Source organism: Strongylocentrotus purpuratus, unplaced genomic scaffold (assembly GCF_000002235.5).
Source record: "Strongylocentrotus purpuratus isolate Spur 01 unplaced genomic scaffold, Spur_5.0 spur5_scaffold_11, whole genome shotgun sequence".
Classification (NCBI taxonomy): domain Eukaryota; kingdom Metazoa; phylum Echinodermata; class Echinoidea; order Camarodonta; family Strongylocentrotidae; genus Strongylocentrotus; species Strongylocentrotus purpuratus.
This window is the reverse complement of record NW_022145596.1, coordinates 10,172,433-10,197,344: the sequence shown is the minus strand read 5'-3', so window position 1 is coordinate 10,197,344 and position 24,912 is coordinate 10,172,433. Positions and strand designations below refer to the sequence as shown.

The following is a 24,912-nucleotide window of genomic DNA, read 5'->3' as shown; positions in this document are numbered from 1 at the left end:
ATTTGTGCATTTCTAATAGCCTAAACGCAGCACTCTTGGGCCCTCCAGAGCCTAAAAGTGTGTTGCAGTCTTTAGTTAGTATTTGCTATAGATTTTTGGGGGCACTTTTTCAAATTTTTCCGGGGGCGACCCCCCTTCATCTGGGCAGGGGGTGTATATAGGTCGGTGGTAAACACTTAACAGTGTTAGATTGTTAGAAGTAACTGAATTGCTGTTTTATTTTTTTGCTTAGAAATGCTCATAAAATCTTATAAATTAAAAATAATAATAATAATAGTGGGTTCTTGTATAGCGCTCATGTCAGTCAGATTTGACCCTCCTGGCGCTACCGATTATTACCCTGGCTTTAGCACGGCTGCCATACGGCGCTCTAGCACTTCAAGGATTTAATTCCTACCAGGTACCCATTTACCTGATTTAAAGTGTAGCAATCACTTAAAAGAGAATAATTACACAAATTATTCTCTTTTTGAAGTGATTGCTACGCTTTAAATCAATGTTCCTGTCTGTGTTCATAAACTTTTAAGTTGGTTATACTCTGCCCCGGACTCTGCCATCTTTCCCCCATCTTTCACAACTTGGATTAAATTTACTCCACTGTATTCCAAATCACAACATTATTTCTGCCCTTCCCTATGTGATCAATTTTTACTTTGGAGGCTGTTTTTGGTCTGTCATTAGTTGTTTTTCTTTGAAGCATCACTGACTAGCTAGGATGTTTTAATGGATTGAAATCTCTTTTGCAATAAATGTATACTGCATTAATATGTGTTGTACAGGCACGGATCCAGGGGGGCCGAGCGGGCCTTGCCCCCCCCCCCCGCAAAAAAAAAAAAAAAAGAGAGAAGAAAGGAAAAGAAGGGAAAGGGAAAGAGGAGAGAAAGGGAAAGAAAGAAGAAGAAGAAGAAGAAAAGAAAAGGGGGAAGAAGGAGATCGGGGGGGGGACCGAAAGGGCCTTTCCTCCCAGGCTGTTGACCCCCCCCCCCCCCCTCCAATCAAAAAAATAAGAGAGAAGGAAGGAAAGGAAAGAAAAAGGAAAAGAGGAGATACTGGCGTACTAATAGGGGGGGGCTTTGGGGAAATCAAATTCAAACGTGGTTTATTTCTAATTCCACAACGGTGGATTACAAATAATGCTGAAATGACATAATTTCCGAGATTTGTCCTCACTTTTTAGTAAATTATACGTTTGTATATGTGTTTGTTGGAAAATGACAAATTCCTAAATTTACAGCCAGGCACGAAATATGATTCTTGAGATTCCTACATGTCAGGGCCCGAGGTACGGCAGGGATCGGGAGCCTCGAGCTCCCTCCCCCCCCCCCCCCCCCACTTTATTTAAAAAAGTATATTAAAGAGAAAAAAATAGAATGAGCGCAAGAAAGAACGAATAGTTAACTGCCAGTGTTAAAAAATGAGTCATCAAAATATGCTTATCTGACCGTGATTAAATGCCTAAAACCCTTAAGCTTCCGGGCTCTGCCCCCTGGATTCCACCTAGGACGCTACGGCGGGCCCTTAAATGCTCATCTGACGGTAATTTAATGCCTAAAACCCCGCTTTTGGGGGATCCGCCCCCTGGACCCCACGCCAAATAGTGACCTGCCAGTGTCACAAAATATAGGTATTAAAAAAAAATGATCATCTGACCTTAATTAAACGCCTAAAACCCCTGAGCTTCCGGAGCCGGACAAGTTATCAAAATGTGTTTATCTGACCGCAGGCGCGTAGCCAGCCGGGGGGGGGGGGGGTCCCTCCAAATCGGAAGAGGACGTAGAAAGTAAAAGGAGCAGACAAAGAACATCTTTGAAATTCAGACAAGGATTAAGAGTATAGAGAACGGTACAACGCATCGTCTTCTTTCTCTAATAATTTAATGAAACGTCAAAGCTTCGCGCAGGAGGGGAGGGGGGGGGGGGGACTGAATTCAGACAAGGATTAAGAATCGAGAACGGTACAGTGAATCGTCTTCTTTCTCTCATAATCTTATGAAACGTCAAAGCTTTTGCGCGGGAGGGGGGAACCTGAATTCAGACGAGGATTCAGAGGCGAGAACGGTAATAATAATCTTTAATGAAACGTTAAAGCTTCCGCGTTTTGCGCGAGGTTGGAGGGGGAACTAAATTCCGACGAGGATTATTTTCGAGAACGGTACAACGAATCTTCTTTTTTCTCTATTGATTTAATGAAAATTAAAAGCTTCCGCGCGGGGGGGAACCTGAATTCAGACGAGGATTAAGATTCGAGAACTGTACAGCCAATCGTCTTCTTTCTCTCATAATCTTATGAAACTTAAAAGCTTCCGCGCTTCGCGCGGGAGGGGGGGGGGGGGGACCTGAATTCAGACGAGGATTAAGAGTCGAGGAACGGTACAACGAATCGTCTTCTTTCTCTAATGATTTAATGAAACGTAAAAGCTTCCGCGCTTCGCGCAGGAGGGGGAACCTGAATTCAGACGAGGATTGAGAGTCGAGAACTCTACAACGAATCGTCTTCTTCTCTAATAATTTAATAAAACGTAAAATTTTCCGCGTTTCGTGGAGGAGGGTGGGGGAAAACTCGCCCCTCTCTGCACCGACCCCCCCCCCCCCTCCGCATTACGTCACTGTTGGTCATCATTACGTACCAATATTTGGCTCGCATAATTTCAAATTTGGGCCCCCCCCCCCTAAGAAATCCTGGATCCGCGCCTGGTGTTGTACATACATTGTAACAATCTCTAAAAACTTAACCAGGCATAAAGGGTTAACGGCTACAGGAACCACAACCTATCCGATGGTTTTGTTCGGGTATAAATATAGCACAATAAATTGAGGGCACAAAAATGCTATACTGAGAGCTGATCGAGACGCCCTGCTATTATTGTCCTTTCAAATGTTATTATTGATGTAATTTTAAAAGTCAAAGCACCTATTTAGCAGCAACCACTTAGCCTGAATCAGTGACGGATTCAGGGGAAGGCCTGGGGGGGGGGGGGGGGCTGGGAAAAAACGTGTAAAAACACGTTAATTTTACCTTTTTTGGAGATGACCCCCCCCTTTTTTTTTTGAGGGCCCCCAAACAAATAAGTGCTCATGCACTACCCCCCCCCCCCCCCCCCCCCACTGAGCGAATTATCGGCCGAATGTTTCGCCGCTAAATATTTTCTCACGAATCTTGTACTGACATGCAAACGAAAAAAAAAATCCAATCATTGGACAATACAATTTGAATAGATCTATATGCAAGCAGACCCCCTCTATCACGGTTCTGTCTTGTTTTGTTGGCACACCTTGTTCTAGAATACAAGCACTGCATGTACCGCACCGAAACTCTAGCTACGTACCGAAACGAAACGTGCACCACCGGTTTTGAATAGATGAATGAATTGATTAATGATTGTCATGCTGATTAGATTGATCGAACTTCTATTCACTCTCGGTCTCCCTCGAACTTCTTTTGAAGCCGAGACATTTAAATCCCCTTCTGATAGCGTGCACTCCATTACCGGCAGCATAAACGGATTTTGATCGTAGGCCTACCAGAATTAAGAATCTTATTGCAACTGTAGTCCAACGCATTCAATTTTGTGTGTGGTAAGTCGTGATCTGATGATTGTCCAAATTAGCCTAATTGTCTGTCTGTCTGTCACATAAATTATATAACTTAATTACTCAGCATGCCTAATTACTCTAATATGTCTAACTTACATTGTCATTAAGGCTAGGTAGTTTTCCCTCTTCCCGAGGATTTATCGTTCATAACGTGATAGCTGATTGAAAGTCTCTGTGCTGTATAAAAAGCCGCGGCGTTAGCGTTAAGCGTAATTAGGTCTAAGTGACTGATAAAAGTGATAGTGTAGATGCTAGATGCATGATCATGGAGCATCATTGCGGAATCTGTTTTTCACACCGCCAACGCATGGATCGGTAATAAGGATCGTCCTTGAAAATGCGGGGGCTCATTTTTTAGGACGCGATTTGTCCTTGTTTACGAAGATATCCTCGTTTATGCGGGCGATCCTTATTTTCGAACCAGCACCCCCTACTGAACTTGAAGGTTGGTTGAAGTTGAACACTAGGCTCGAGCTCCAAAATACAATTCTTTTTGTTTTATCCAGAATCCTGCCACTGATGCTCTTCATATAACCATGGCTTCATCATCATCCTCATCATTGCCGTCCTCCCCTTCATCCTCAATGCCATCAAGAGCAGAGGATTGGACCCCTGAAGATGGGGGTCTTCATGAGGCCTGTGGTGTATTTGGATGTGTCGCTGCAGGAGAGTGGCCCACGCAGCTAGATATACCTCAGCTAATCACACTGGGTTTGACTGGACTCCAACACAGGTGAGGTCATATCCTCTGTTCAGATTCAGAAGGGCATTTAGACTCTACACTGTTTTAAAGCTTATCAACACTAGTGTGGTTAGGAGGGATTAGACCACACAGCGAGGTCACTGACAGGTGGCTATCTCATCAACTCAGCTCTCAAATAACATAAGAAATAGAGGATCATGGGGGACCAACAGGCACCGATTGGGGAAGTTTTCTATATAGAGGGAGCAAGAAGCTACAAGTAGGACAGTGGGGCTTTAAAGTATATACCGGTATTCACAGTTTTCAAACTGCAATCTTTATGTATAAATTTTGGATAAATACTATACCTTTGGCATTTCAAAATATTTATGTTAATTCTTAATCTTAGATGACCTGCACTTTAACAATACAAATCAAACACTTACTTTATCTGCACACACCCTCTTGCATGCACTTTCATTTTTTTCTTTACTTTCTTTCCACTTTTTATTTAGATACTTTCTGAACAAAATCTTTATATGTGACACTCTATTCTCCTACATACTCCTATAACAGCGCCATGTACCCCCCCCCCCCTTTCCTTATCGATTCAAGCATTCTTGCTTATGATAGTTGGCCTCTGCATTTATCTTGATTATTTTACTTACCTCCATACTCTCAAGCTTTCAATTATATGTATACATTTGCAGGCGCGGATTCAGGATTTTCCAATAGGGGGGGCCGGAAATTTGAAAATTGCGCAGACCGTTTATTCAAGGTCATTTTAGAAGCACCATACCGGTACAATTTTTGACATTTTTATCTCTGGGGGGTGGGGGGGGGGGGGTTATAGCCTCTTGCCCGAAAAAGTAATAATAGAAATAATACGCCAAACTTTTTGTTTTAAGGTTTTTCTGAAAATAAACGTTAACAAATCGAGTGGACACTGTTCGCCAATCGCAGACTCATATCGCCGATCTAGGAGACGCATATCGCCGGTGGAATGCGGCGAGACGCGTCTCTAAGACGCATATCGCCTGGCGATATGCGTCTGTACCAGGCGCGTACACAGGGGGGGGTGTTTAGGGGTTAAACCCCCCCTTTGGTAATTTTTTGTGTGTAAACCCCCCCCTAAATTTCTCTAAAACCCCCCCCCCCCTTTTGGATTTTTTTTTTTTAAAAAGCTGACCTTACCCCCCCCCCCCCCCAACGGAGCAAAATGTCAAATTTTCAAATTTCGAGACCAAAAAAAAAAAAAAAAATGTGTCCTCTTACCCCCCCCCCCCCCCCCCCCCCGCTTATTCAGCGGTCGGCTGAGTCGTTGCGATTTTTTTGGGACCAAAAAAAAAAAAAAAGTGACCTCTTACCCCCCCCCCCCCCCCCCCCCCCCCCCCCCCCCCCCCCCCCCGCTTATTCAGCGGCTGGCTGAGTCGTTGCGAAATTTTCTGCCCGATTTATAAATGTTAAAACCCCCCCCCCTTGAAAAAATCCTGCGTACGCGCCTGGTCTGTACAGACGTGATTTCGCTAAGACACATAACGCCACGACACCGGCCCGGCCCCCCTCTATTCAATGACGTTTGCCAAGCCTTCTGGAATGACCCCAAATCTCCCGATTACAGTTTTCCCTCATTCGTCGTTACTGTCACTTAGTCCCATTTCCTTGTCTTTCCCCCTTTCTCACCCGACTTTTCTTTTTCCCACCCCCCCCCCCCACCCCCACCCACTCAGTGTTATCTAAGGTACGCACATGTATGTTCCCTCTCTTTGAAAGCACCCCTCTATCTCCGGTGTGTAAAGTCAGTACGGGCCGGACTTTGTTGCGTGAAAAGTACCTCTTTATCTGAAATTTTGGGAACACAAATTTGGTCCCTCCGGGAGGGAGGGGGGGGGGGGGCTTTGTTCTTTATCTTTTCTCTTCTCTTTTCCTTTCTCTTCTTTTTTTCCTTTCTCTTCTCCTTTCTTTTCTCTTCTCCTTTCTTTTCCTCCTCTTCTCCTTTCTCTTTTTCTCTTTTTTCTTCCTCTTTTTTTTCTTCCTTTTGCGCCGCCAATAGGGGGGGGCCGAAACGGCCGGGGCCCCCCCCCCCTGGATCCGCCACTGCATTTATACATTATGTGTATTTAAGTTGTCACTCTTTATGTAAATCAATTAATATACGTACTATTGTTATTTGAATGTTTTATATTTGATTTATCAATATGTGCAGAAACATCTGCTAAGAAAATATATGAGCTATTGCCCTCCTGGCTCCAAATAGCTTAGACCCAGATGGGCGTTACCTCCATGTTGTAAAGAAAATGAGTGAGAGTTAGCACACTTCTGGCTCCAAACAGTTCAAAGCCAGATTAACCCTATATTACAGTATGAGTTAATCCTCTCCTGGATTTAAACAGACAATAAAGGAGACCCCTCCCCCTTCCTCATTTGCATACATTATGACATGGTTTAATGGGTATGAAAGGATCTCCTCAAGTTTAAATCTGCTTAATCTTGTTATTGTCAATGACACATGAGTGGACTTGGTTGTGATAAAAGGCTAGTACAGAGTGGTCCAAAATGATTACAATTTGATAACAGAACTGAGAAGTATGCAGTCTCTTCCTGTTTGTCACTTGTCAGGATGTTTTTAACCTTCTTGAATATTATCTACACAACCCCTGTCTCCCTCTACCCCACCCCCCCCCCCTTTTGACCGTTTCATGATATTGTACACAATTTTGATATCAAGAGTATGAAGCCAAGATTGGATTAAGTTGGGGTGTGGAGGGGGGGGGGGCTGGTCTTTTAGCTTTATTATGATTTATGGTGCAGATATTTAGACTATTGGCAATGTTCATGGATTTCCTGGAATCATTACATATTACTGTAGCTGCCAAACCCTTGCTATTTTGGAAGAATAATTCCTAATTTCTGACCTTTAAACTAATATTATGAAACATAGATTTCTCTCTCTTACTTAAAACTTCTGTGTATATTATAAGTATATCCTTTGGAGAATTCCTAATTATTTGCTCTGAAAGGTTGGCTGGGATGACATTTCAAACAACCTTTCCAGGATGGGAAGTAATGAGCTAAAACGAAATATTTCTGCTGTTGTAACTTCAGAGGTCAAGAGAGCGCCGGTATCATCACGAGCCAGGGTTCATCCAAGAACTACCGCAAGCATAAAGGCATGGGTATGGTTAGTGCAATCTTCACAGACGAGATCCTAGCCAATCTACATGGTAATCTGGGCATTGGTCACAATCGCTACTCCACAGCCGGGGCATCTGAGCTCTTGAACTGCCAGCCGTTTGATGTGGAGACGGTCCATGGACGCATCGCTGTGGCGCATAATGGAGAGCTGGTGAATGCTGCTCAACTTAGGATGAAGGTAGAGTAACAAAGCTTGTACGACACATGCTGGGTGTCAATTCTCCATGCTTAATATTGTGTATAGGGTTAGGGTTGCATGTAGGTTTTAAATTAGGTTTGGGATAAGTTACAGTTATTAGGTACTGGTACATGTATTGTGTTAGGTCCCAAGTTAAAGATCGTAATTCAGATGTTTTCCACAGTGCAATTGTTGCCAGAGCATGACAAGCGTACACTACTCTGTATAATTCGAAAAACACATCAGCGAGGGGCAGTTATACATTTTCACTTCCAAAAAAATTGCTTCTTACCATATATTTTTATTGTACAGTATTTCTTAGTTTGCCATCTCAGTTTGCCATCTCAGTTTCTGACATTGATGCTTAGGTGGATTATTATGTCAGATCTGAAAAAACGTTGAAGAGATTTGCGAACGCATCTATTTGTAAAATTTGATGCAAAATGATAATTTGCCGTATACAAATTTATTCTCAAATAGGTGCTTAAACACGGTGTAGGTCTGTCGACTGGTTCAGACTCTGAGGTCATCACCCAGCTGCTGACCCACGCCCCTCCCGAGGGGGAACCTGAAGGCCCCAACTGGCTTGGTAGGATACGTCAACTGATGAATGAGGCTCTCATGGCTTACTCCCTTCTCATCCTCCATGAAAGCTCCATCTATGCCGTCCGGGATCCCTACGGCAACAGGCCCCTCTGTATCGGGAGGCTTGTCCATGCAAGACATAGTGGTGAGTAGAACCTGAACAAAACGAATCAAAAGATTCTAAAAATGTATTTTTATAGGAATATGTTACACTTGTGAAACTAAATTTTTTAGTAGTGAAAGTTTCTTTTATAATACCTTTAATTTGTAATTGGAGAGAGAGAGAGGGAAGGTTTTTTGGGGGGAGAGGGGGGGGGGGTAGTCTACATCTAGTCAAGATTTATTCCATGTGGGAACCAAGTTAATCGAACCCTGATGTTTTTTTTTTTCTCTCTTAATGTTTATATTCCAGTTGACTGTCCAAAGGATGATGATGTGGAGGGCTGGGTGGTCTCCTCCGAATCCTGCTCCTTCCAATCTATTGGTGCACAATACTACCGAGAGGTCCTTCCTGGGGAGATCGTTGAGATCTCAAAGACTGGTATCAAATCTCTGGCCATTGTACCCCGTCCGGCTGAAGACCCACAGGCTTTCTGCATCTTTGAGTATGTCTACTTCTCAAGACCCGACACCATTCTTGAAGGTATTTTACAAACATGTACTACTATTTATCTCTAAAACAAGAATATTGACAAAAGTTCCTTATATCAGAATCTATTAACCTTGCGCATAACCTCATGTGCAGAAAGTTGAAACAAAATATAGCCAGTTTTAACTGCATGGTCGGATTTATCCTCACAGTAATACATTTGGAAAATGAGTATCTGCACTTGTAGATTACACATTCCTAGCTCCTGTTTTCTTTGTTGGAAAAGAAGCTATCCATGACTATGATTATGACTGTGAAGAATCTTTTTTTTAAATTGAAGTTTAAATGGGTGTATGACCCTTGTAAAAAAAAACCATGGTTTTACCATCATAACCATGGTAATACCATGGTTCATCCATGGTTTTACAATGGATCGACTGTTTTCAGGATCCAACCGTGAGTATCCATGGTTTTACCAACATAACCATGGTTAAACAATGGTTAAACCATGGTTTTACCACTGTTAATAAACCATGGTTTAAAAACTATGGATAAACCGTGGTTAAACCACAGTTATTACACCACGGTTTCAAAACCATGGTTAAACCATAGTTTTACAGCAGTTCAAAAACCATGGTAACAAAACCATAAATAAACCATGGTTTAACCATGGTACTAAAACCATAGTAATGAAACCATAGTTAAACCATTGTATTACAATGGTTAAAAAACTATGGTTAAGAAACCATGGTTAAACAACAGTATTGCCAACGTTGAAAAACCACTGTTATTTAACCATGGTTATACCATGGTTTTAAAATGGTTCAAAAACCATAGTTTTTTAACCGTGGCAATATCATGGTTTAACCGTGGGTTCTTAACAATGGTTTTTTAACCATGGTTAAACCATTGAATAACCATTGTTAAAAAACCATGGTTAAGAAACCATGGTTAAACAACGATATTGCCAACGTTGAAAAACCACTGTTATTGAACCATGGTTATACCATGGTTTTACAATAGTTCAAAACCCATAGTTTTTTAACCGTGGCAATATCATGGTTTAACCGTGGGTTCTTAACGATGGTTTTTTAACCATGGTTTAACCATTGAATAACCATCGTTAAAAAACCATGGTTAAGAAACCATGCTTAAAACCATGGTTTTACCACGGTACAAAAATCATGGTAACAAAACCATGGTTGAACCATTGGATAACCATTGCTAAAAAACCATGGTTAAGAAACCATGATGTAACCATGGTTTTACCATGGTTGAAAAACCACGGCTATTGAACCATGGATGAAACCATGGTTTTACCACGGTACAAAAACCACGGCTATTGAACCATTGTTGAACCATTGGATAACCATTGCTAAAAAACCATGGTTTTGCCATGGTCGAAAACCACTGTAACTAAACCATGGTTAAAAACCATGGTTTTACCACAGTTGAAAAACCATGGCTATTGAACCGTGGATGAAACCATGGTTTTACCACGGTTGAAAAACCACGGCTATGAAACCATGGTTTAACCATAGTTTTACAACTGTACAAAAAACTAGGTAACGAAACCATTTTTAAAAGTTCTACCAAGATACAAAAACCATGGTAAAGAAATCATGTGCAAACCATGGTTTTGCCATGGTTGTAAACCATGGTAACGAAACTATAGTTAAAACGATGGTTTTACCGAGGTTGACAAACTACGGTTACGAAACCATAGTTAAACCATGGTTTTAGAATTGTTCTGATACCATAGTTATAAAAACATGGTTAAACCATGGTTTTACCACAAATCAAACAACGGTCTGACCATAGTTAACTACACTTTTGACATGGTCTCAACACGAGTATTAAAAAAAATAAAAAAAAACTACTATCATGTAACCAATGTAGTTATGACCACTATATACATAATACATGTATGACCAGCACTACTCGATTGTTTTGATGACCTTGAACTGATTCGATAATAAATACAATTATTAGTGTGTTTGCTGCCATCTAGTGGTGGAATGCACACTGTATTTCCAATTTTGAATTTCTTCACTCCAGCCATTACTTTGCCGTTTCGCCAAATTTGTCTTCCTTTAAAACCCAGAATATAGGGGATAAGGGTTAGATTTACACCAGGAAAGAAGAATTGTACGAGACTAAGAGTATTCTAGAGCAAGAATTGGACAACATGAAGAACTCGAAGTAGATCTAGATTTCAATTTACCAGACAGTCACACTGGTCTACATACTACAGTACAGTCCCACACAGCCACTCATGTGTGGGAAAATATCGGTCTGCAGAAAACGACCAACTTTGCTTTGCTGCTGGAGCTATACTTTAAGGTCAACATTTTCTCCAGGAGGTGAGTAATAAGATTAAACATAATTTAAGGCTTGATACAGAATTGGGTATGCTTTCTGTAAAAATTAAGAAATTTGGTTATAAATCTCATTCTTCTTTTTGATTTTTTGTAAATTTTGTTCATGAAAAAAAACCAAACGGATTGCAATTGATGAAAGTAGATTTACTAGATTATATTCCATACTGTACAATACTGCATCCATGAAAGTAACGTACTCCATGGAGCTCCGACGCCGATGCCAAAGGCATCGAAGCTCATGCAGATGTGGCCCGTTTATGAAAACGATTCAAACAGCGGCTGAGCGGGTTTGGTCACATGTTTTCGCAAAGTAAATTCTGAAAAAGAGGTAGTCTAATTACAACTTTGACTAGACTTAACAATGTTTCTTTTTACTCCTTTGGGCATCTTTCCAACCACTTGAAATCATAATATGAAGAAGTCTCGTGGGGGAAAAAGGGTGATTCTTTGTGCTAACCCGACGATTCATCCATGTTCGTTGATTTAACATTGCGAGGAGAAAGTACGCATGCGCGGTCACGGCGGAGCAAATATTAATATTCATGATAGGAGGGGGGTTTTCGGCCACTTAAGACAAAATCCTATTTTAGGACTCTTTACTTCCTATTATCATTTCTTGTTCAAATCATGAAGCAAATATTATTATTCAAACAAACAAAGAATCCCAGAAAAAAAATCATGAATTGCCATGACAATATCCATTTCAATTTTCACTGTTTCGGAGACAGTTATCGACCTAGCGAGACAGTTTTCGGTCGTATGTACAAAGTCAATAGGAAGCGCGCCCGCGTCGTGCGTTTCCCCGCTGATCTATAGTACTAGCGGGCGGAGCAGGTATCCCGAGCCGGAGCTCGCCATGCCGAAAACTAGTTCTGCGGTGATCGGAAATTGGAATCTGAATTGGACAGAGATATCGTGTGTGCGTTGCGGTGTTCGGCTGCATTGATTTAATACATGCGATGAGATACTTTTTAGCTTGGGACTCACACAAAATCGGGCTCTAAATATGAAAAATACTTGAAATAAAGCTCATTTTATGGTACCCATATTTCTTACAGACATGCGTAAGATACTCGATTTTTCAGATTCGGGTAGCGGGACCGCTGATTACATCGCTAAAATGTGATATTTTAGGATATATTTTCCATTGCAAATGTGGTTCTTCAGTGACTCTGGCATGGTATGGCATGTGTGGAATATGTGATATGCTATCATGGGATGTATTTTAAAGGAATTTTACTATGCATCCAAAGGACCGGCCGAAAACTGGTGATGGTCGATTACCCCCTCCTTTACTCTAGGCGCCGTTTGTCTAAATTGCTGTATAGGCCTATATAAGAGGTTGAGAAGGGCTTTGTTTCTTCGATTCATGCATAGAGACTATTCAGCAATTTCGAGTAAACAGCGCTGTTTGAATCACTTTCATAAACGGGCTCTGAGCACGTTCGTGTACCCCAAATCTCTGGTAAAGGGGTACTTTAACGCAACAAAGTCTGGCCCATATTGACTTAAATAGGTTGTTTAAAAAATCTGGCCCGTATTAAAATTACACACAGGAGATAGGGGGTGCTTTCAAAGGGGGAGGTACATTTGTAGAGTGTACATGTTGCTAATATCAACTCATAATTTTCGCTATATTTGATTTGAGAGCATATAATACAATTCTACAATGTGCTAATATTTATTTTTATTTTTCAGGGTATCTTCGGCTGCGGGAAAGTCATCAACATGGACTGTTCCAGTGAACATGCAGTCTTGATTTGTAAGACTAAACTGTCCAACAAACTTCACGGAAATTATGCAAGACATGGGTGAGAGTTTGAGAATTCATCTGTATGGGATCCCTATAGAGGAGAGCTTTTCAAAATTATACCAGTTATGCTGACCAGCAAACATTCAGCAAGTACATCCAGTACAATCGACCCTGTCACCTTTGTTCGGTCGGAAGGAATCTGAGAAAGTAATCTTCAATACACAGCTTTTTTTCGAGCAAAACTTTTAAATTTGCCGCACAGATGTGACGTATACGCCTCTGTCTGTGTTGTGAGGACCCTACGTCACAAAAAATGTCGCGCAATGCATTGTGAGAGGAACCGGCTCGATCATTCACTTGTTTTTTGCTCATTAAAGCCTTACTGCACTCCTTTTAGCTACTTGCTCCCTCTATATAGAAAACTTCCCCAATCAGTGCCTGTTGGTTCCCCATGATCCTCTATTTCTTATGTTATTTGAGAGCCGAGTTGATGAGATAGCCACCTGTCAGTGATCTCACCGTGTGGTCTAATCCCTTCTGGCCAAACTAGTACAGATGGCCTTTAAAGACCGTCAATACTACTGGGCCAGAAGGGATTTGACCACACAGCGAGGTCACTGACAGGTGGCTATCTCATTAACTCAGCTCTCAACTAACATAAGAAAAAGAGGATCATGGGGGATCAACAGGCACCGATTGGGGAAGTTTTCTATATAGAGGGAGCAAGTAGCTACAAGTAGGACAGTGGGGCTTTAAACAAAATTATTAAAAATAAGTCTGAGCACCATTTTCCAAAACCAAGTTATTTTGGGGCTGTACAGATCTTTGTCTATCTAATCGACTCAACTTTTCAGTGGAGTGGACTTGTACTTTAACACTTATTAAAGTAAGGCTGTGCATAACCGTGTAATGAAGTACTCGAGTACACTCCCAGGCTTACAGTCGAATACTCGGACGCCATGTTTTTTTTGGTTGAATTTTGTTGATATTTTTTGTTGTTGAAGTGAACTTCTCTATGTATAGTAAAATTATACCTTTACCTTCACGCGTATAATTCATCAATACAAAATTTTAAAGAATTCTTTTTTAGAATATTTATTTTTGTCATGACATCTCATCAAAACTTTCCAGATAGCCTTGCTACTGGTATGACGCAGCACTTTATAGTCATTATTAAGCTGTTCAATAATGGTTCACATTTATCTGCCAGTTTTACCAGTATTTTATCAGCAAAAATATAAAAATGCTTGTTTTCGTGTTAGGAATATCTTTCATTCAGATTAGATTTACATTATAATAATTTGGTTTACACAACTGATATGTACATGTATACATGTATAAGCCCAAAAATTTGCCAGCGTTTGAGACTTTCCATCTATTTAGATATTCATGTTTAGAGAGAAGGTTGAGTTCTGGGAAGAGGTGAAAAAAAATTGTGAGCTTTATCATTGTATTATGTAAGTGTGGCAGTACATCAGATAAAAATGTGCCCTGAAAAGCATGGATCTTCAATCAAATGCCTTAATATTCTAAACATGGCATGTAAAATTATATATTGAGGTTCGATTTTTACGCCACATGTTCATGTAGTCCCATATTCACATCTTTCTGTGTACAGTGCTTGTAACCTTACCAAGACTAGACCAAATTTCTTATAATTTTGATGATTCCAGAACCTTGCAGTACACACCAATACTTTTATATGCTAGATGATCAACCTGTCCTGATCGATTCCACAACGTTTCTTTCACAATGCAATCGCATGACCAGAACTTGACTTTATTTTTAAGCTGTTCAATATTGGTTCACATATATCTACCAGTTTCACCAGTTTTAAATGACATTGTTTATTGTGCTCTTCAAACAAAAGCTGATGGAAGACCAAAGAAGATTGTTTTCATGTTACAATTTTTTTTCTTCTATTAAATGTGAAAATATCGAGTTACTTACTCATCCGTTCACTTGCCGATGCCAACAATTTTGCTAAAATGTATTCACTTAGTGTAATCTTTCATTGTGTGCTGAAACTAGCTTGTGTTCAAGAAAATATGTATTTGCTATAATTACTTTGTAATTAAGAGTACCGGTAGTAAGATTCCACTTGCCTGGTTAAAAGTCATCTTTAGTAAGTTTCCTCTTTACCATCGGATGACTTAGTTATGTTACATTCTTTTATATGTAACCTAGCTAAAATAGTCTAATTTTGTTCAAAATATGAGATTCAGGATTTTGGTATTTCCTAATGAGGGTATCTTAAACTCTCTGCGTAATTTTAAGCGTCGGAAATCATGTGTACATGTATGTAAATATGATATTTGTTTTAATCAAATGAAAATGATAATTTTACATCGTTTCAATAGACGCTGTTCTTTGTAGTGGCCCATTTTCTCCCTGACTTTGACTTTAAATCTGCTTCAGCAATGTTCTAAATCTTGGGTGCTCGTTTTGAGAGGGTTTACTTATTTGAAAAATTATGCACCATTTTAAGATATTGACTTCTACTTTAATGTCATGTGAAAATCAGCACAATCCTTTTTTTGACCTATTGGTCATTTTGTGGTGTAAGGTCACATATGACATTGTCCAGTATCGTTTTGTAACAAATGATTGTAACACAGTAACCCAAAAAAATTATATAAGTTTTCAAATGAACACATTGTTAATAGTTCCAAAAGTTGAACAAGATGGGCCATATTTCCTCTTTTACAATTGTTATACCTGCTTGTAAGGGTTTCAGGGTACATCCTATATTTATTGTTACTCAGGTTTAAAGTCTTTTTGGGAGGGGTGGGTGGCTTTTAGTATAGAAGTGGTTGAAATAAAAGGCTTTTAATTCTGATCCTTAGGCCATTTTGTTCAATTATTCAAGGAGATGGTCTTGTTATTGTGTGTAGGGAGGGATATGGGTGTATAGGTGTGAAAAGGCATTTTATAAACATATGTCCATATTGATCCAGTTATTTGCAAGATGTTCATTACCATTTGTAAGTTTGTTATGTTTGTCTCATTAAGTCAGTGTTAATTACAATTTTTTTCCCCTCTCAAACAGTACATTTCAATTTCAATTGAAGAAATATAGTTATAGGTTTTTTGTATCAAACAATTGCTGGAATTATAGAGTTAAAATAGAGACCATCTGAAATGCATTACAATAAAGGGTACAAACAAGAAGGGGAAGAACTTGTTTTGACTGACTAGCCAAATACCTATAATTGGGATACAACTTGTTACCTTTCAAACAAATCAAATGTTTGCAGTTGGTAAAATTATCTTTGTATATTTGTGTGATTTTTTAATAATAATAATAATAATACATAACATTTATTAGGCGCTTAATACTGATGTTTCTAAGCGCACAGTGGGGTCATTTTTTGGGGTCATGCCCTCTTTACAGTTTTTATTATTACAATATATGCAATAGGACCTCAACTCAGGAAAAAAAAAAATCTTGCATACTCAGATACCTTGCCATATTTGTTCTTATTACTGACAGCTTTATGGTGTTGTGGTCAGTGTAATGGTACTCTTAATTGAAATATTTTAGTCTTTCCTTTTTATTCCTCATTAGCCTATACCTCATACATATAAGCTTGCTAAGTGTGTGCTGTTTACAAACAGTTTACTAATTAACTTTTTATGTGTACCGGTAAGACAGTTTATTACAAATATTTATTTGAACATGCATAAAGTCTTGCCACTTTACGTCTAAAGACTAGGATGTTTAAACACATTTACATGTATTACTCTAAAACGTGTGTGACATATATTTTATTAAAAGTATTCATCTTTTTCAACACAATTTTTCATTTCTTTTGGCAGGTCATTCATTGTGTCTCCCATCACTGATATCAAACATATATTATGTATTTCTTACACATTTAAAATAGCTTCTCTTTTCTATAAATGATTTACATTTCAGAAGTTTCACCTTGGATTCACCATGGTTTGTACCTAAAAGCCATGGTGAAATTATGGTTAAACGACGGAGAAAACATGGTAATACCATTGTTTGACTGTACCGTGGATCCATTGTAGTACCATGTTATCAAGGTGGTAATACCATGGTGAAACTGTAATACTATGGTGTACTGTAATACCATGGTGAAACCATGGTTAAACCATGGTTTTACTGTACCGTGGATCCATTGTAAACCATGAAATAACAGGAGTAAATTGGAACAGACATATTATGGTAAAACCATGGTTTTACTGTAGTTTTACCATGGTTTTGCCGTGGTCATACCATGGTGAAACCAAGGTGAAACCATGGCTTTACTGTACCATGGATCCATTGTAAACCATGAAATAACAGGAGTAAATTGGAACAGACATATTATGGTAAAACCATGGTTTTACTGTAGTTTCACCATGGTTTTGCCGTGGTCATACCATGGTGAAACCAAGGTGAAACCATGGTTAAACCATGGTTTTACTTTGCGGTACTTTGCGGTTTAACCGTGGTAAAACCATGGTTTTACTGTACCATGGATCCATTGTAAACCATGAAATAACAGGAGTAAATTGGAACAGACATATTATGGTAAAACCATGGTTTTACTGTAGTTTTACCATGGTTTTGCCGTGGTCATACCATGGTGAAACCATGGTGAAACCATGGTTAAACCATGGTTTTACTTTGCGGTACTTTGCGGTACTTTGCGGTTTTACCGTGGTAACACCTTGGTTTTACCATGGAAAAACCACAGTTTAACCATGGAAAATCCATGGAAAATCCATGGTAAAACCATAATATGTCTGTTCCAATTTACTCCTGTTATTTCATGGTTTACAATGGATCCATGGTACGGTAAAACCATGGTTTTACCGTACCATGGATCCATGGTTTTTTTTTACAAGGGGATGAACAAGGATCAATATACAGAGTTACGAACATACATTGTATATTGTCAATTAAATGTTATCAAGTTTGTTAGACTTGAAAAGTAAGCCATTAAACTTGGCAATACAAGAAAATAACATTGAGAATTCCTATGATGATAAGAGATGTTATTCTTGCGTGTGTTACAGGACAAATGGTATATTCGGTGCGGAGGAGGTGTGGTCAGCGGTTGGCTCAAGAGTCTCCTGTTGAAGCAGACATCGTGAGCACCGTCCCAGAGTCTGCAACCCCAGCAGCTCTAGGCTTCTCACATGTGGTGAGTATCATTTTGTTTATTAAAGATAAACTCCAGTTCTGGTAAAAAGAAGAAAATTAATTCTTACAGAATCAAATGAAACTTACACTGAATGTTCAAGATTACAAATAAATAACATGTGCCAAACAATTTTGGAAGAAAATGTATACTGGCTGAGTAATGAGCATAGAAAGACAAGGAAATCAAGGTAGTACTAGCCCCGACACCATGTGTGTTGTCCCATATATAGCTTTCTGTGTACAGTGCTTGTTACTTTACCAAGACTCGGTCAAATTTATTATGATTTTGATGACTCCAGAACCTTGCAGTGCACACCAATACTTACATGCTACATGATCAACTGTTTCTGATCCATTCCACACCTTTTCTTTCACAATGCAATCGCATTACCAGAACTGGAGTTTATCTTTAAGATTAATCTGTAAAGCAAGAAATTTGTGTGTGCGTGGCATGTTTGTGAATTCTGTGTGTGATTCAGATTTGCATAAGATTTATCCACAAAATACATTAAATCAGAACTGACATAGTATGGATTTTTTTCGCAATTTGTGAAAGTTTAGTGTTGGCAAAATCTCTGTCATTGACATATATTGCAAGAGTGTCATATTTAGAGAAGTGCATTTTATCTAGAAAATGATCAGCTTTGTATACCACATACATACCATGATTAGAAACCTCAGATTGATAAAAACTATGTGCTAACAGTTTACAATTGATATCATAACTACAGCCTACAGGACAATGTTTAACACTGATGCTAGGGCAATACATGTAACAGAGCTGCCAACCATTCCGTTTTTGCCGGAATTACTCCGTTTTTTCCTCCAAATTACGGTATTACGTTTTTTCTTAATCAAATATGTTTTTTAATAATTTTTTTTTTTAATTTTTTTTTTAAATTTTTTTTTAACATACCGCACGTCAAACAACTGCCCTAAAATGGTGATTTGATCACAAATTCAATAGAAAACTAATTTTAAAATATACTTGAAGAGGAAAATATTCTTTAAAAAAATGGAATGCCGAAAATACCAAAATAACCACCAAAAAAATTACCTGCTTGTATGGAAAAAACAGCATGATGAATAAACATTTCTGCATTGGAAGTGTGTTGCGCGTGGTTGTAAGTTTTGTTTTTATAAAGTCCTTTTTTTTGCTTGAAATTCCTTTTTTTTTCCATCATGATTCCTTTTTTTGGTCGCACAAGGTTAGCAGCTCTGATGTAAATCTGAAATGCGTATACAGCATGGATGAGCTAATTAAGTATTGTGTTAAAATTGGATGTGTACTACACAAATAATATGATAAATGATCTCTTGATTGTACCATGCCCCTTTGCCTTCATCTTAAGGCAAAGCACAGTATCGAGATCACCTACGGAGGATAATGGTCTTTAACCATCATCCTTCACAGCAGTGGGTAGTGTGCATACATACAATTTTTAATCTTGACACTGTTTAACGGCCGTCTGTACTAGTTAAACCAAGGGGATTAGACCACCCAGCGAGGTTACTGACAGGTGGCTATCTCATCAACTCAGCTCTCAATTAACATTAAAAAAAGAGGATCATGGGGGACCAATGGTCACTGCTTAGGTATGTTTTCTGTATAGAGGGAGCAAGTAGCTACAAGTAGTACAGTGGGGCTTTAAAGGAGGTAATCCTTTGGGGATATAACCAGCTATGTGCAGCCATCTTATATCTTGAGCTGAACTCTATCCAACTGGTTCGCAACAATCAGACCGTTAAAGATAAACTTGAGTTCTGGTAAAAAAAAAAAATTAATTCTCACAGAATCAAACGAAACTTACTCTGAATGTTCAAGATTACAAATAAATGTCATGTGCCAAACAATTTTGGAAGAAAATGTATATTGGCTGAGTAATGAGCATAGAAAGATAAGGAAATCAAGGTATAGTAGCCCCGACACCATTTGTGTAGTCCCATATACATCTTTCTGTGTACAGTGCTTGTTACTTTACCAAGACTGGGCCAAATTTATTATGATTTTCATGACTCCAGCACCTTGCAGTACACACCAATACTTACATTGCTTCATGATCAACTTTTTCTGATCCATTCCACACCTTTTTTTTCACAATGCAATCGCATTTCCAGAACTCACCTTTATCTTTAAGCTTTCTTGTTCTGTTTTCAGTCTGGCATCCCATACATGGAAGTGTTGACCAAGAACAGGTATGTGGGAAGGACATTCATCCAGCCCAACCAGAGACTGAGACAGCTGGGTGTTGCAAAGAAGTTTGGCGCTCTCACAGAGAACTTCAAGGGCAAGCGCATTATCATCATTGACGATTCCATTGTGAGGGGAACAACGATTGGTCCCATCATCAAACTTCTAAAAAAGTCTGGAGCAAAAGAGGTAAGAAACGTATTCCTTGTATTATTTTATCCCTAATTAGATTGGGCAGGCTAAAAGTTATACATTTTATTTGGGATGGGGTCAATTAAGCATTTAAAAAATATCTTTTGTTCTTCTTACAGATTTATTCAGACACATGCTTTCTCCCTATTTCTGTACAAACATGCTTGGTTTGTCATTTTTGTCTAAAAATACCATACTCTGTTCCTTTTCTCCACATTTGTCTCTCTGTCTCGATCTGTCAGTCTGTAGTTATACATCTCTCCTGTTATCTATTCTGTGTGCCATTCTCGAATTTAACATTCTCACGCTTACAAATCTGGATACATATGAACTCATTCTTGTAATTTTAACTGTAAGGTATTTTAGTTTTAATATATTATTCATGTATCATATCCCCAGGTTCACATACGAGTTGCATCCCCACCAGTCACCAACCCTTGCTACATGGGCATCAACATCCCCACTAAGGAGGAGCTCGTTGCCAACCGAATCCCGGTTGACCGTCTGGCAGGTTACTTCAACGCAGACAGCATCGCATACCTGTCAATAGAGGGCCTCCGAATGGCAGTCACCGAAGGCATGCAGATCGAGGAAAGCAAAAAACAGAAGCGTCTTCACTGTACAGCTTGCCTGACCGGAGAGTATCCAGTCAAACTGGAATGGTGATAGCAGCACCTTGGAAGTGTGAGAGTGGCTACCATTAAAACAAGGCTTGCATTTGACTGTAGACCTTTGCCAAGAGACTTGTCTGCTGTTTGTGCTCCTTGCAAAGATGTTAACCCATCATTGTATTGTAATTTAGATCATGTTGTGTGCTGAGTCTGCCACTATCTTCAAATCACCTTCTGCCGGTGAACCTCTTGGCATCATATTATTAATGTAAGCTCAAGACTGCAGGGTGTTACCAGTAGGTACTTGACATGGAACATTCAGTGATATCATGAGACAAAATGGTGAACCGATAAACACTGATTAGTGAAGTGATCATTGAGACATTGTCCTGCTAATACTTTGCTGGTGTATTTATGTATTTATTCTTGCACTACTTCATGTATTGATAAGAGCACTATACTAACTACCCACTGGCATCCTACTGCTATATTTTACACAGTTGATGGTGCTCAGAGCACATTTAGGCTTGTACTCTGCTGCCAAGATGAGAATTAGATTTTTACAATTTTAGAAAGTCTTAAATCATCAGCATATGTAGTATAAAATCGTATGTACAATAAGAGCTATTTTGAAAAAGAATGTATCAGAGCTATGATATGCTCAATATGCTGTGAAGGTTTCTTGTACAGTATGCAATTACATGTATGTTAGTACTTGGTAGTGTGTGCTGTCACCACATTCCAATTATTGGTTTATAGAATGTGGTTTACGAAACAGCATTTTTTTCGTTAGGAGAGAGATTTCACCGCATGGGTAAAGTGTTGAGGTTTTTTTTTATTTCTTTCTATTAAAATGTGGATACCGGTAAGTGGATGCTAGTTCTTCTAATTCCTACTAAAGTCACTGGATTTTCAAAAAAATAAATATTAGATAAATCATATAACTACATTTACATATCCTAATATAACATCATATTTATAGAAAATAAATTGTGTGGCATGACACAAATAAATTTCTTGTGAGTGAGAAAATTAAAGTACCTGCAAGATTTAAAAAAAGGACATACCATTCAACATCATTACTTGTAGTTTAGGCTGAAGGTCTATGAAATAAACTCCAGAAATATGCTGCCAATTGGAGTTGTAATAACATACTTCAACTTATTTGGAAATGTATACAGTATGTATGTCCTTGTCCTTGCAAATATCAAGGGGAACAAGATTGTACTTTTACTTGAAAATAGTACATATTTTGCTCCAGATATGTTATTCCTGTTTTATTCATTTATTTTGCAACTGAAATGTATGTAAACCGAGTACTGTGTTTTTAAATGGAGTTGTACATATTTACTTGTCCTCAGAGAAAATTGTCAAACATTTGTATATCTATGTTTCATTGAGGGTCCATTATTTTGTCAAGACATGTTTGTATTCATCACCCTGTTTCTTATCAGCTCTGATGAAATGAATTTGTTGTAAAGATTACAGTATTTATGTGGAATTTTTATTTGTCAAACCTGTATAGAAAGACCATTCAAGGGAGACACAAAATGTGGTCTTTTGGGGTAGGTGGTCTGTTCATTCATGTTTTCTAAAAGGTATTTTTAATGATGAACATCATTTCAATGGAACCAAAAAAATGTAGTCCTTATTGCCAGGTGGTCTTTCTATGCAGGTGGTTGCTAAAGCAGGTTTGAATGTAATATTATTCATTCAATTCTCAATGTAAATTAAACTGTAACTGTAAATGAAATAAACAGTTATACAACATTTGTGTATTTCACTATAGTTCCAAGACCCCAGACCTAACCAATCTTAGAATTGGACCTCGTCTATGTCCCACTGGGTCTAGGATTAAGGATACCAAGACTTAACCCGATCTAGCCCGGGGGGGGGGGGGGGGGGGGGGGGGGGGCTTTAAGTGTGTGACATAACAGAAGCAATTCTTAGCACTAAAACTTGCTCTATTGCAATTTCTGTTGTTGACAGTGTTGTACTCGTATTTTCAGAAGAAAGTGGATTGAAAGAAAGGAACTATGAAGAAATTTCTAATATTCTGATTTGCAATTTAGATAAAAGAAAACCTTTGTAAAGACTACTGACACCAAACAAGCGCACAAAATTTGATATTCCTTGGGTTTTTTGCACGTCATCATTCTTATATCTTTGTATTGTACGTGTGTATATATGTGTTCAGAGAAAATGTCATTAGGTATAGTGTAGATCACAATGTTTCAAGCAAGCTTTATTCTTTGTGCAGATATTTGATATTATGGTTTGCATGTGCAGTTGTACAGTACTCCCTGAATTCGTTTTTAATTGCCTGTATCTGTTGTAAAAGAAGTAAAATTCTGTAGTCGTAAGTAATCATAAAAATGACCTGTTACTGTAAGGATTGCCAACCACTCACTATTTGCTTTCATTGAACAAAATCCTTATACTAAAAGTATGCATATTATAAAATAGCATCGTTTTGAGGTTTGAAAAAGTGAACTGAAATTTTATTTTAAGAGTAGTCGGTATATATTTCCCTTAAAACCAGAAACATTTGCCACTAGAAACCTGTGATAAAAGTATAAGAGATGGCTGATTTGGCCATTCACTTTTGCAATTCAATTATATTGTGGCATGACTCTTTTGTTCATGATTTTTTTTGTTGATAGTTTGGTTTTACAGTATGTAACCACTTTTTTGTAGGTTTGAAAACTATATTTGTGCAGCTGGATGGATATGTTTCCACTTTGTGGTAATGTGTATTGAGCAGCTAAAATTATTGAAAGTAAATACATGTTGAGCTATGCTTAAAAGTATTCATTTATTTAAAAAAAATACAATTAGTAAGTAACATAATGCAACTCTAGTCACTGGTATAATAATTGCGGTGAGGGAACACAAATGGGGAAAAATGCACTCCATGGATATATTTCATTAGAGAAACATTGAATGGAGAGTTGATACAAAAGTACTAGGTCTTTACAAGTTTTATGTGAAAAGAGTGAGTTTCATTTAGGGTAGAGACTGATTCTAATACCCAGAAAGAAATACAGAAGTCCTGAAAATACATTTATATTTAATATGAAAACTAAACTACAGTTTTAGCTTGTTGAGCTAACAATTTGTTTGCAGTACTGTGCCTGTACACATGTTACATTTGATGTCAAGTCACTATAATGTTCTTTTATTCTGTACCTCGGTCACATTAGTGAGGCTAACATGTGGGCCCTGTTTCATAAAAATTGTTATCAATAACAAATGCTAAATTTCTATGACAAATTTGCTCTCAGCCAATGAGATGCTACAATTTCATTAACTTATAACTGTTATTGTATCCTGTTGATGATATCAAGTTTTATGAAACGGGGCCCAGGCTGATCAAAAAAACATAGCCCCCAATTTCAATGAAGCAGTCGATGTGGAGTCATCGTGGAGTCATCGTGGAGTTGGTTTGGTGGAGTTGGTTTGGTGCTGTGATTGTGGTATTAGTGTGGATATGTTTAAAGTCATTTTTCTTCTTGCTTGCCTTGTTTTATCATATCAGTGATTAATTACACCTTATGCACAATTGTTTGGGTTTTTGGGGGGTGTATTTTGTATGTTTATTTTTCATTCATATGGCTGTGTAAATTGACAGCTCAGCACAAGTTTTTATAATGAAATTATATTGTAGATCTATATGCACCATTATATATATTGTGTGAAATTAATGACTATTTGTATTTCATCGTTTATATAAGATGGTTTTGGACTCATAAAGGAATGAATAACTATCTCTCTTTGAAGCTTTATATAGGAATTAGGTTGATACTA

General features: G+C 38.4%; 1 protein-coding gene and 1 long non-coding RNA gene across 2 annotated transcripts; both read left to right on the top strand.

Moving 5' to 3' along the window:
* Window positions 1-3,324: 3,324 nt before the first annotated feature.
* LOC115922210 (amidophosphoribosyltransferase-like) lies at window positions 3,325-22,745 on the top strand. The gene is made up of 8 exons (XM_030980599.1): window positions 3,325-3,575; window positions 4,100-4,326; window positions 7,381-7,648; window positions 8,129-8,378; window positions 8,646-8,876; window positions 17,985-18,112; window positions 20,270-20,491; window positions 20,894-22,745. The coding sequence occupies exons 2-8, from the start codon at window positions 4,130-4,132 to the stop codon at window positions 21,158-21,160; spliced, it is 1,563 nt and encodes a 520-aa protein (XP_030836459.1). The 5' UTR covers window positions 3,325-3,575; window positions 4,100-4,129; the 3' UTR covers window positions 21,161-22,745.
* On the top strand, window positions 10,803-13,363 carry LOC115922211. Its single transcript, XR_004063361.1, has 2 exons — window positions 10,803-11,185; window positions 12,902-13,363. It is a non-coding gene; the product is annotated as an uncharacterized LOC115922211 (long non-coding RNA).
* Window positions 22,746-24,912: the final 2,167 nt, after the last annotated feature.

Bases quoted from the DNA above. Each gene is read 5' to 3' on its own strand.
- LOC115922210 (XM_030980599.1), top strand. From the start codon at position 4,130: ATGGCTTCATCATCATCCTCATCATTGCCGTCCTCCCCTTCATCCTCA. The intron at 7,649-8,128 runs GTAGAGTAACAA...ATTCTCAAATAG, and splicing joins CTGCTCAACTTAGGATGAAG to GTGCTTAAACACGGTGTAGG. The intron at 18,113-20,269 runs GTGAGTATCATT...TTCTGTTTTCAG, and splicing joins CTCTAGGCTTCTCACATGTG to TCTGGCATCCCATACATGGA.